Here is a 10,947-nt window from a genome sequence, read left to right on the forward strand (position 1 = left end):
GTCCGGAAGTAGTTGTGGGCTCACCAAGGAATACTCTAGGTCTACTCTAGGGGCTCTTCCCTCTCCCCTGATTGGATGCTGGGCATGCCGGGACTTATAGTCTCAGGCTCCTGGGCCCGCCCCGCTGGGCGGCAGCTCGGGGAGGAGTGTTCGGTCGGAGGATGTGATTTCACAGCCCGGGATTGCTGTTTGAAGGGCGGCCACATCCTAGGGGCGGTACAGTGTCGGCCTGCAACCCACCTGACAGGAGAGGCGCCGCTGGGGACGGTAAGAATCGGGTCTGCCGATACTCTAGGCGAGGGGAAGGGATGGACGGGCCTCGCGCCGGAGCAGAGAGCCCCACCTGGTCCTGGGGAAAAGGCATGGGACAGCGTAGGGGAGATGGAAAGCTCAAATCCCCCACTGCGGGTGGGGTGGGGTGTCTGTCTGTGTCTCTGTGTCCCGGTCTCGGTTTCTCGGTAGTAAGAGGGGGAGGGAGTACGAGCTTGGAAAGACTCTACACTGGCCGCAGAGACTTTGGGTCTTCTTTAATTTCTCCCGACCCTTTGGATGAAGCCTAAGATTTTTATACTTAGGATTTCTGCTAGACCCGCCCTCTTTAACCAAGATCGGCTCTCTCCCCACGTCCCATTTCCCCAGTAACTAATTTCTGAGTGTTCTTCCTTTAGGACCCCTACCTCCTCCCACCGCCGAGGTTGTTTGCCCTTTATTCTGCTTGGGTTCCCCTTAGCTTCGCTGAGTGTGACACGGATACGCCCCTAGCTTCATGCATCCCCAGATATCCACACACACAAAGTCCGGAAGGAAGAGCACTGAGGCTCCCAGTGGAAACTTCATTCTCACAGGAATTACTTTCTGGGCGTTACCTGCCAGAGAATTCCTGGAACCTATTGGTATGGACAGAATCTGAGTTGACGTCATTCAGGGGCTCATAGTAATTGCTTTGTAGGAAAAGAATAGATTAACGTTGGGTTTGTCTTTCTGCTGGCAACATCCTAGCCTTTGAGTTCCTTTGCTTTGGCAGAATAAGTGGTGTTTTCTTTGATCCTGGGGAAATTGATGCTAGACACAAAACACACAAGAAATTGTTGAAACCTATTAAGGGGTTTTATTCCTTTGGGGTGGGCTGAGGAAGGTAAGGTGTTCTCATACTAGTGTTACTTATTGATTGGGCAGTCTCTGGTGAGGGTTCTTTGTGTCCTTGAAGCAAATGAGAGTCACCTAGACAAGCCATCAAAGGAATTCAGTACCTCACACAGCACCTGTTCCGGCCCTTCCTTGGCAATTCTTCCCAGGGACCTACCTAAATTATCAGGAACCATTTCAGTGTAACAAACCAACATATATTCAATGCTTTAAAATGTGAATGGTATTGTGCTAAGTTTGGAAAATGGAGCAGTAAACTTGGGAAAACCAGTGCAGTTTCTGGGTTGCACTTACAAGAGATGATGTGCAACTGTGAACTTCTGAATGTTGTGATGATTAATTAAATGAACTAATTCCACTTTTTCTGTTTCCATTATCACCACTATAGTCCAAGCCTTCACCATTCTTCTCTTGCCCAGACTACTACTGCTTCTGCTGGTCTTCCCACTTGATCTCTCGAACCCTTTCAATATATTCTCTACACAGCAGCCAGAGCCTGGATCCTTTATAAAGGAAGTGTATCCTGTCCCTCAGACTCCTGGGAAACTCCTAGGCTGGCTGGACTTCCAGTAGGTTTGTCTGGAAGTTTTTACATTCCCAAATATAAATAGATCATATCAGTCCCCTGCTTAAAACTCTCCAATCGATTCCCATTGCAATTCATATAAAATCAGAACTCTTTAATATGGTCTGGTCTTCCTTTTCTTTCTCTGCACCAGCCACTGTGGCCTTAACTCTGTTCCTAAAACATGTGTCTGACATTTTGGCATTTACGTTTCCATTCGTCTAGAATACCCTCAGACCTCAGCTGGAATGTCACCTTCCCAAACAGGCTTTCCCTGGTCCCTATCTAGATTAGTGCCTCTTCCTAGTCACTTTCTTAATACTGTTTTAGCCCTCGCTGGTTTAGCTCAGTGGATAGAGCGTCAACCTTCGAACTGAAGGATCCCGGGTTCGATTCCAGTCAAGGGCACATGCTGGGGTTTCGGACTTGATCCCCAGTAGGGGGCCTGCAGGAGGCAGCCAATCAATGATTCTCATCATTGATGTTTCTCACTCTCTCTCTCTTCCACTCTCTTTCTCTGTGAAATCAATAAAAAATATATATATTTTAAAGAAATACTGTTTTATCTTTATTGTATTTCTCACTTTTGGAATTCCTGCTTATTTGTTTTCTTGTCTATATCCACCAACTAGAATGCAAGCTCCATGAGGCCATGCCTGTTCTCTTCTGTATCTCCAGTGCCTGGCACGTAGCAGGGGGAAGTAAATGCTAACTCTTACCATATTTATTCTTGTTAACATTCTGATGCTTTGAACTCCTTGAAGACAAGGCTGATATTTTCTCATCTCTCTATCCCTACTGATTAACCTAATAGGAACTCAATATTGTTTTATTGCTGAATGAATTGAGTTAATAAATTTAAATGCCTGGAACATTTAATGCAATGAATATTTTCTATTATTTTTTTCTTCAGTGAATGGATTCTTTAGAAAACCAAAACATATAACAAAATCTAAATCAAAAGGAGTGACCTAGCTTTACTTTCCATTTCCAAATCACTTAATTGATTTTAGATTTATCATCTGGTCTTTTCTAGCCCTTTCTTCCCATTCTTGTTGGAAGGGAACTGAGGAAGAGATAGGGCTAGGCCCCTTCTCAGGAAAAGCAGCAAAAATAGCCATCCTGTAGTTGTTCAATTCTGAAAAATGGTGACAATTTCAGGAACTTAGGATAGGGCCAGTGCCAAGAAACGGGAAGGTCAGGAAGCGCCTGCTGGAGCTAGGGTCACCTCTGCCAAGAACACTGGCTGGGACCCTCCAGCCCGACTCATTTCATGCTCTCCTGAGCTGCTTTTACTTGCCTTCCTGAAGCCAGACTCCGGGTGTTACTCAAAATAAGCACTGGTGCAGGCTGCTCCTGAGCCTGGAATCTTTAGAAAGGAAGTGTGCCCTGTCCCTCAGGCTCCTGGGACCTCCTAGGCAGGCTGAACTCCCAGTAGGTTTGACTGGAAGTCTTTTTTTTTTTTTTTAATATATTTTATTGATTTTTTACAGAGAGGAAGGGAGAAGGATAGAGAGTCAGAAACATCGATGAGAGAGAAACATCGATCAGCTGCCTTCTGCACACTCCCCACTGGGTATGTGCCTGCAACCAAGGTACATGCCCTTGGCCGGAATCGAACCCGGGACCCCTCAGTCCGCAGGCCGACGCTCTATCCACTGAGCCAAACCGGTTAGGGCTGACTGGAAGTCTTGAATCCTGGGAATCTTGAGAAGAAAATGACTGGACTCTAATTGGCAGATCCCCAGGGTAAGGACTTCTGCCCTGACCAGTCTGTTCCTCTGACTGGCTCCAAGGGCTTGCTTGTCCTCCTTGCTGCCCAGAGTTGAGTCTCAGGGAGGCTGGTGACGTGACCAGCTCTGGGCTCTGGAATGTGCGCCCACAACTGGTTCCTGGTACCATAAAGAACAGCAGGAGCATCTTTCTTACCAGTGTCTAGCAGGGGTGGGCAAACTTTTTGACTCGAGGGCCACAATGGGTTCTTAAACTGGACCGGAGGGCCAGAACAAAAGCATGGATGGAGTGTTTGTGTGAACTAATATAAATTCAAAGTAAAGGAGAAGAGGGAAGAGCAAGAGAACCCTCCACTCTTTCGGCTCCGCGGGCCGGATAGAACAGCCGAACGGGCCGGATCCGGCCCGCGGGCCATAGTTTGCCCACGGCTGGCCTAGGGCCTTCATCTCTGCAGGGAATCTTGACTTGTCAAGGAGAGAATGACTGGATGGTCAGAGTTTCTCCTTTTGTCCCCTGCTGACTCTTAATCTTCTCTCCCATCTCCTGCTCACAGCCTTGAGAGTATGAGGCTCTCACCTCCACTGGCCATTCACTCGTGACCCTTCACCACGGCGGAACCTTCCAAACCCACCTCTTGCCGTGTGGTGATCTACCTGAAGCGGGAGATGTCGGGGGATACCTGCTTGTGCCCAGCTTCAGGGGCCAAGCCCAAGCTAAGCGGCTTCAAGGGAGGAAGCCTGGGCAACAAATACGTCCAGCTCAATGTGGGCGGTTCCCTGTACTACACCACTGTGCGGGCACTAACCCGGCATGACACCATGCTCAAGGCCATGTTCAGCGGGCGCATGGAGGTGCTGACTGACAAGGAAGGTGAGGTATCAGGGCTTGTTGGGCTAGGTGGGAAGGGAAGGAGGAGTTCCTGGGGATGTGACTTCAGGGCAGGGCTTAAGCCTGGCATATATATTCTAGGTTCACCTTTCCAGTTTACCTAGTACAGGACTCCACCTGGAGTCCTTAATCGAGCTTCAGAATTCTGACATTGTACATAGATTATTGTATGGCTACGCACCCATTTCCCAGGGAGGCTATCCATACTTTGTTTTTTCTTCACATAGGACTAGATTCTCATAAGAGCATCACCATAGTGGCAGGGCAGTGGGCAGAGGCAAACAGGGCCTGGTGGTTTCTGTGTTGTCAGGAGGTGGGCCTGAGCGTTCCTGAACTTAGACCTCTGCAGGCCTCCACAGAGCCTGGAGGGCCTGTCTCTCCTATAGTATATACCAGTTCTTGGTTTCAGGGAGGAGGAGTGAGAGCAACAATGGACTTAAGAGCTTGAGGTTCTGTTTTCTGTTACCCTATGCTGTGGACTCGGTGCTCATGTGCATTCTGCCACCTGTCACCAGGCTGTCAGGTGGCCTTTGCTACTGCCTGCTTCTGAGGTACCTGGAGGCAAACAGTCACCCTCTGGGGCCCATTTGAATCCCTAGGCTGGATCCTCATAGACCGATGTGGAAAGCACTTTGGCACCATTTTGAATTACCTCCGTGATGACACCATCATCCTCCCTCAGAACCGTCAAGAAATCAAGGAATTGATGGCTGAAGCGAAATATTACCTCATTCAGGGCCTAGTGAACATGTGCCAGAGTGCCCTGCAGGTATGGAGGCAGAGTTGGGGCTGGTTGACATGGTTGAAAGTTGGCCCCCTCCTTCAGGGACATAAGAGTCCAGTTCCTGGAAGGCTGTGTGGCAGGTATGGTTGACAAGTCCAAACCTAGTTAAATACACCAGCTGTTGCCCAGGCCAAGCAAGTGGGCAGCCAGTTTTGTAAGGTGGCGCACTCAAGCTATATGACTAGGCCCTGCTGCTAGTTTATAGCCTAGATACCTGCATTTTAGGTTTTCTAGAAATGGGAGTCTGCTTGCCAGCTGGCAGTTTCTATTACCAGGGGCCTCCTAATCTGTCTGATGCCTCAGCAAGCAGGGCTGGCCATGGCAGAGGGGCTTTGACAGTTCCTGGGGAAAGCTTGGCTAAGCCTGGCAAACAAAACCTCAAAAAGGCTTCTCGGCTGTGTCACCCAGGACAAGAAGGACTCCTACCAGCCTGTGTGCAACATCCCCATCATTACCTCCCTGAAGGAGGAGGAGAGGCTCATCGAATCTTCCACCAAGGTACTGGGATCTCGGAGGGACTCTTGAGGGCTCAGGCAGGGGATTCCGGGGCTTGGCCCAGCCCTCACATTCTCCTCCCTCACAGCCTGTGGTGAAGCTGCTGTACAACAGAAGCAACAACAAGTACTCCTACACCAGGTAAGGTGGGCACCAGTGGGGGGTGGCGTTGGTGGGGTTGAGGGGAGGGCCTTGGGGAAGGGCTGCAGAAGCAGCTAAAAGAGACAAGCAGCCAGAGCGGAAGTTTGGCAGCAGACCAAGGGAAGCCACCTGCACTCCTGGCATGGTTGGCACAGGTCTGGGTCTAAGGAGGGAAGGACAGAGAGTAGAAGGGAGATCAGGGCAGAGGCATTTGGAACTTGGTGCAGAGCCATGGCTGGAATAGATGAGACTGAACATGTAACACCCTTTTAACATCTGTCATGTCAGGCAGCATGCCAGGTGTTTTCCCAGCATTATCCTATGGGGTGGAGGGACACTGGGAAGCCAGTGGGCTGGGATTCCTCCTAAGCCAACCTTTGTCCTAGGCCAGTTTCCCCCTACCCCTACTCCACCCCCCACCCCGTGTCTTCTCAACAGGTCAGTTAGGCTGTAGGAGGCTGCAGGCTCAGAGTCAGTCCCAAACCTTCCCAGTGTCACCCTTACAGCAAGGGAAAGAATCCTGCTAAGATGGCAGCAAGCCTCCTTCTTGCCAGGCCTAATGAGACCTCCCTCCCTTAGTTCTCTCTGCTTTAACTTAAAACCAACTCAACTGCTTTTCTGCGCAGGCCCCCAAACCCAGACAGTGCCCCGTGATGCTTTCTCTTCCTATCCCCTCTGGCATCTTGACTTTTCCTCATTTTAGCATGCTGGGGGAGGGGCGGGGAGAGTCCAGCTAGTGTCCTCCCTGTGCGGAACCTCATTGCCAGGCCTGCTGGCCCTCCTGGGTTTTTCAGCAACTCCGACGACCACCTACTAAAAAACATTGAGCTGTTTGACAAGCTCTCCCTGCGCTTCAACGGTCGTGTGCTCTTCATCAAGGACGTCATTGGTGATGAGATCTGCTGCTGGTCATTCTATGGCCAGGGTCGCAAGCTGGCAGAGGTGTGCTGCACCTCCATTGTGTATGCTACAGAGAAGAAGCAGACCAAGGTAGGGGCTTCCCTCTGCATGGTGGGGCAGGACACACCAGGGAGTGAAAGGGGCATCCATTGTGCTCTCTGTGATGGTGATAGGCAAGGATAAAAAACAATATAAGCGGGCTCAGGAATGGCATGAAACTATTTGTTCTGGTCAGCTGGGAAGGGGCTGCTGGGAAGGGAACAGCTAGTACAATGAGAAGGACCGGGTCTTTGGAGTTGGCCCAGTTCAGGTTTGAATTCTGGTGCCACAATTTACCAGTTTTCTGAATTTAGGTAAGCCACCTAAACCATTTAAGCCTCAGTTTCCTCAATTTGCAAACAGGGGAATGATAATGCAAATTTAACAGAGCTATTGTGAAAATGAGACAATTAAGAGAAGCAGTGCAGTGTAGTGTAAATAACTGTTGAGATCTCTTCTCTGGCCCCTGCTACTTGGGTTCCTTGCTCTGTTCCTGCTCAGTCAGCTTAGCCTCTGCAGTAACAACAGAGTGCCAGGCATGTGTGAAGGATTTGTTAGGTGAGTTATCATAAGCTGCGCTAACCCTGCTCTCCCACACTGTGAGTGGTCGGTGTCCTCCCCGGATAGTAGCTGCCCACCATGAGTGTATGTTCCGGAGACGGCCAGGCCTTGCTGGTGTGAAAGGGCAGCTCATCTGGGGGAGTCATGTGCATGTGAAGGGCTCAAAGCAGCCAAACTCATGTATTACCTTCTGACCCCCAGGCTACTAAAATGCCTACAGCTGGGCGGTTAGAGGGTCAGAGAAGGACAGCTCAAGGAGGCGGCCTTGCTTTTTCCTGTCATTTTTGGGGGTGGGAGCTCCCATGTGCAGGTATCAATGGAGTCAGGACTCAGGGGTCAGTCTCTGGGAGGGGTGGTTACATTGTGGAAGTGGCAACAGCACCTGTTACTTTCCTGAGTGCTTTCTCTTTCATGAACTTTTTGACTCACATACCACACCTGTGAGAGGCAAGGCTAGAGCCATTCTCCCCATTTGGCAGATGAAGGAACAGAAGCTCAAGATGACACAAGTTAGTCTAGAACAGTGGTCGGCAAACTCATTAGTCAACAGAGCGGCAAACCGCGGCTCACGAGCCACATGCAGCTCGCGAGCCGAGGTTTGCCGACCACTGGTCTAGAATTCAGATGCCTTGAATGCATCCCTATCCATCTTTCAATTAATGTTCACAGCTCTCTGAGGTAGGTATTAACTATGATTTTACACAGGTGGAAATTCAGGCCTAGCAAGGTTAAGCCCAAGGCCACACAACTATTAAGTACTTGAGCTGTATTTGTACCTAGGCTAACCACAAAGCCAAGGCCCTAACCTCTGCACATACTAGTCCATTGGTCTGGGATCCGAGAGGACATGGAGATGGTGCTAGTCTTCTGCATCTTTATGTGCACAGAGTACATCTCACACCTTCCAAGGGAGACAGAAAGCCAGCTGTCTCCTGAGAGAGTTCAGGAGGCCTTATGAGCAAGCACAGGGTCAGGGGCCCTGACATGCTGCTTCCTCTTTGGGATGAAATCTTGTTCAGTCAGTCCTCTTGTCACCCTCACCCTAGGTGGAATTTCCAGAGGCCCGAATCTATGAGGAGACACTCAACGTCTTGCTCTATGAGACCCCGCGAGTCCCTGACAACTCCTTGTTGGAGGCTACAAGCCGCAGCCATAGCCAGGCTTCCCCCAGTGAAGATGAGGAGACCTTTGAACTACGGGACCGTGTCCGTCGCATCCATGTCAAACGCTATAGCACTTACGATGACCGCCAGCTCGGCCACCAGTCTGCCCATCGTGACTGACAAAACCCTCAGGGAGTCAGGGCATGGGACACCCTGTCTCCCATCCTGTGGAACCCTGCCCCATTGGCCACCCCACGCTGCTGCTGGCTGGGCTTCTGCTCCAGCACCCAGAGGCATGATAGGCCCTGCCTGGGAGGTCAGAGGGCCTGAGGGGAGGGACCACATTCCTTTGCCCTGCTCCCTGAGCACTTCAAGATGGCTGAGTCCTGGCCCCTTTGCTCAGCATCTCCCTTCCTGTCTGACAGGGAGCTGCTTCTGCCCCCCGGGTGAGTAGATTAATGTGCCCATGTCCTGCTAAGAGCATCCCCTTGGCCCTTTGCTGAATGCCCCTTTGCTTAGCTAAGGCCCATAGGAAGTGGGGTCATTCTGTGGAGAAGGTGCTGCTGGTGCTGTGGAGGCCCAGTTTCTTGGAAGGTGGGGCTCCTTTTTCTTAAGATGTTTAAGCACAGGCTTGATGAGGTTTTGTTTTTTTAATCTAGGAAATGAATAGTTATAGGTCTAATAATAAGGGGACTGGGTATTCCTGCTACCCCTCCAGGATGCCAAGACCCTGGACCCATCTCCATGCCTTTGGGATCTATTTCTTTAAAGCACTTTGTTCTTTTGTTCAGGAGATATGTATTCTTTCCTGACCTATGTTGTCTTTTCCTGACCCTAATCCCCTCTTCCTGCAGAATCAATCTGAGGGAGGAGATAGAAGCAATAAAACACTGACCAGTTTTGGCTGCCAGGCTGGCCAAACAGCCTGCCCAGACAGTGCTGAGAAAGGATGTGTAAGTTGGGACCTGTGGTCCTAATAACGGCCCTGTGAGAAAGGACACTTTGCCCCAACATCTTAGAGTCACATAACTGACTCCTAGGGTCTAACATGATTGCTCTTTTTGATTCTCTTGCTGTCAGCTCCAAGGAATGATGTCCTTACTATAAAGCTAAAACCATTTTAGGGGCCAGGAGCTTAAGCCACAGCAGGAAGGCTGTGGAGCCATGACCACTGGACACAGCCCTGCATTCTCCGCAGCCCTGTGCAGAAATGGCGTGTGCTTGCCCGTACATCCCCTCTCCCTCCACCAATGCTATTGGTTTTGTGTCCTGGTTGGAGATGGGGGTTCTTCCCAGGGTGAGTCTCTAAACACAGGATAATGTGAGCAGCCTAAGACCCTTAAAAGGTTTCTTAATTTCTTTCTTGTTGGGTAACTTAGCCATGGAGATGCCACGCACCAGCTCTTGGGCAAGGATGCGAGTTCCTCTTCAGGGCTTTGGTTTTCATTCTGTTTAGCTTGGCCCTTGGGAGGCTGCTTATCTGAATTCTTTTCCAAAGGAATGCCATCAGGAAGGAATGTTCAGCCAGCCTAACAAATAACAAAGCAGCATAGCCACTTAGCAGTACCCACTCATTCAAGAAGGGACGTAAGTTATCAAGTTCAGCTCTCAACTACTCTTATAATAAGCCCTTAAGTGGCTGTTCATGGCTGATTCCACAGAGTCTATGGGCAAATGCCAGGCCAGGGTTAATACACTCAACAAGGACCTGAAATGACATGATGGGACAGGGAAATGTGACTCTAATCAGGTATTTTACACTTGTCACAATGTATAAAGACTTTCAGGTGAGGCACCCTCGAGATCAGCTGTAAACAGTTCTTCCAGCCCTCAGTGAAGTAATAAGATGAAGACAAATCCATTTCTTTGGCCAGATTCTGGCTTTGGCTTTGTGCCTTTTTCACAGAGCCTGGAATAATTCTGAGGCCACTGGCCTACTTCCTCAACTGTCCTCCTGATGCCCTTTAATACTCAAAGTCCCAGGTCCCCACTGAAGTATTTTAATGATTGTCATTTGACCTTCACAGCTCCTGTAACCTCTTTACTGCTTTGACATTCAGATTCTCTGCTCAGTGGTGACTAGTCTTTCTTCCTGGGACTCGAGACACTTTTCTCTGACTGAAAATATTTCCTTGTTCTTAAGAAAAATACTAAATCGAGCTCAATGACGTAATCTTAGCTTTTTAAATCAGACTGTGTGGTGTAAGGACTTGGAGAATTTTGCATTTCCTAGCCCCATTCAGAAAACACTATTGATTGAATTTTTCAACTTTGAGCAGCCCAGAGGAAATGAAAACAAAAAGTGTGAGTGAAGGTCAAACCTTCTCATCAGTTTCTCTGAACACTGGAAGCCTGCTGTTAAGGACATGAATGAATATTGGGTTTTATTCCATTTGTTATCTGACCAGGGTCTGCCTAATGGATGGTACAGGTCCTGGCATGGGGGAACTTCTTCTGTATCATACAACTACAATTCTTTGTTGTTCTGCATAGGTGATGGAAACAAACACTAATTTCTAATAAAATTGTTATACCTCAGTGGTACAGAGCCGTGCTTACAGTGAGTATAGCTTGATCAGCTCGCTGCTATG

General features: G+C 49.3%; 1 protein-coding gene across 2 annotated transcripts; it reads left to right on the forward strand.

The window, feature by feature from the left end:
• Positions 1 to 112: 112 nt before the first annotated feature.
• On the forward strand, positions 113 to 10,910 carry TNFAIP1 (TNF alpha induced protein 1). Of its 2 annotated transcripts, XM_080682207.1 has the most exons (8): positions 113 to 267; positions 3,205 to 3,460; positions 3,999 to 4,315; positions 4,933 to 5,102; positions 5,526 to 5,615; positions 5,701 to 5,753; positions 6,548 to 6,743; positions 8,300 to 10,910. In XM_080682207.1, the coding sequence occupies exons 3-8, from the start codon at positions 4,111 to 4,113 to the stop codon at positions 8,534 to 8,536; spliced, it is 951 nt and encodes a 316-aa protein (XP_080538333.1). In that variant the 5' UTR covers positions 113 to 267; positions 3,205 to 3,460; positions 3,999 to 4,110; the 3' UTR covers positions 8,537 to 10,910. The 2 variants fall into 2 exon arrangements, with proteins under 2 accessions (XP_080538333.1, XP_080538332.1); XM_080682206.1 differs by lacking the exon at positions 3,205 to 3,460 and having other exon boundaries at positions 119 to 267.
• The last annotated feature ends 37 nt before the right edge of the window (positions 10,911 to 10,947 follow it).

The sequence above is a fragment of the Plecotus auritus genome, assembly GCF_963455305.1.
Source record: "Plecotus auritus genome assembly, chromosome: 7".
In the NCBI taxonomy this organism is placed as follows: Eukaryota; Metazoa; Chordata; class Mammalia; order Chiroptera; family Vespertilionidae; genus Plecotus; species Plecotus auritus.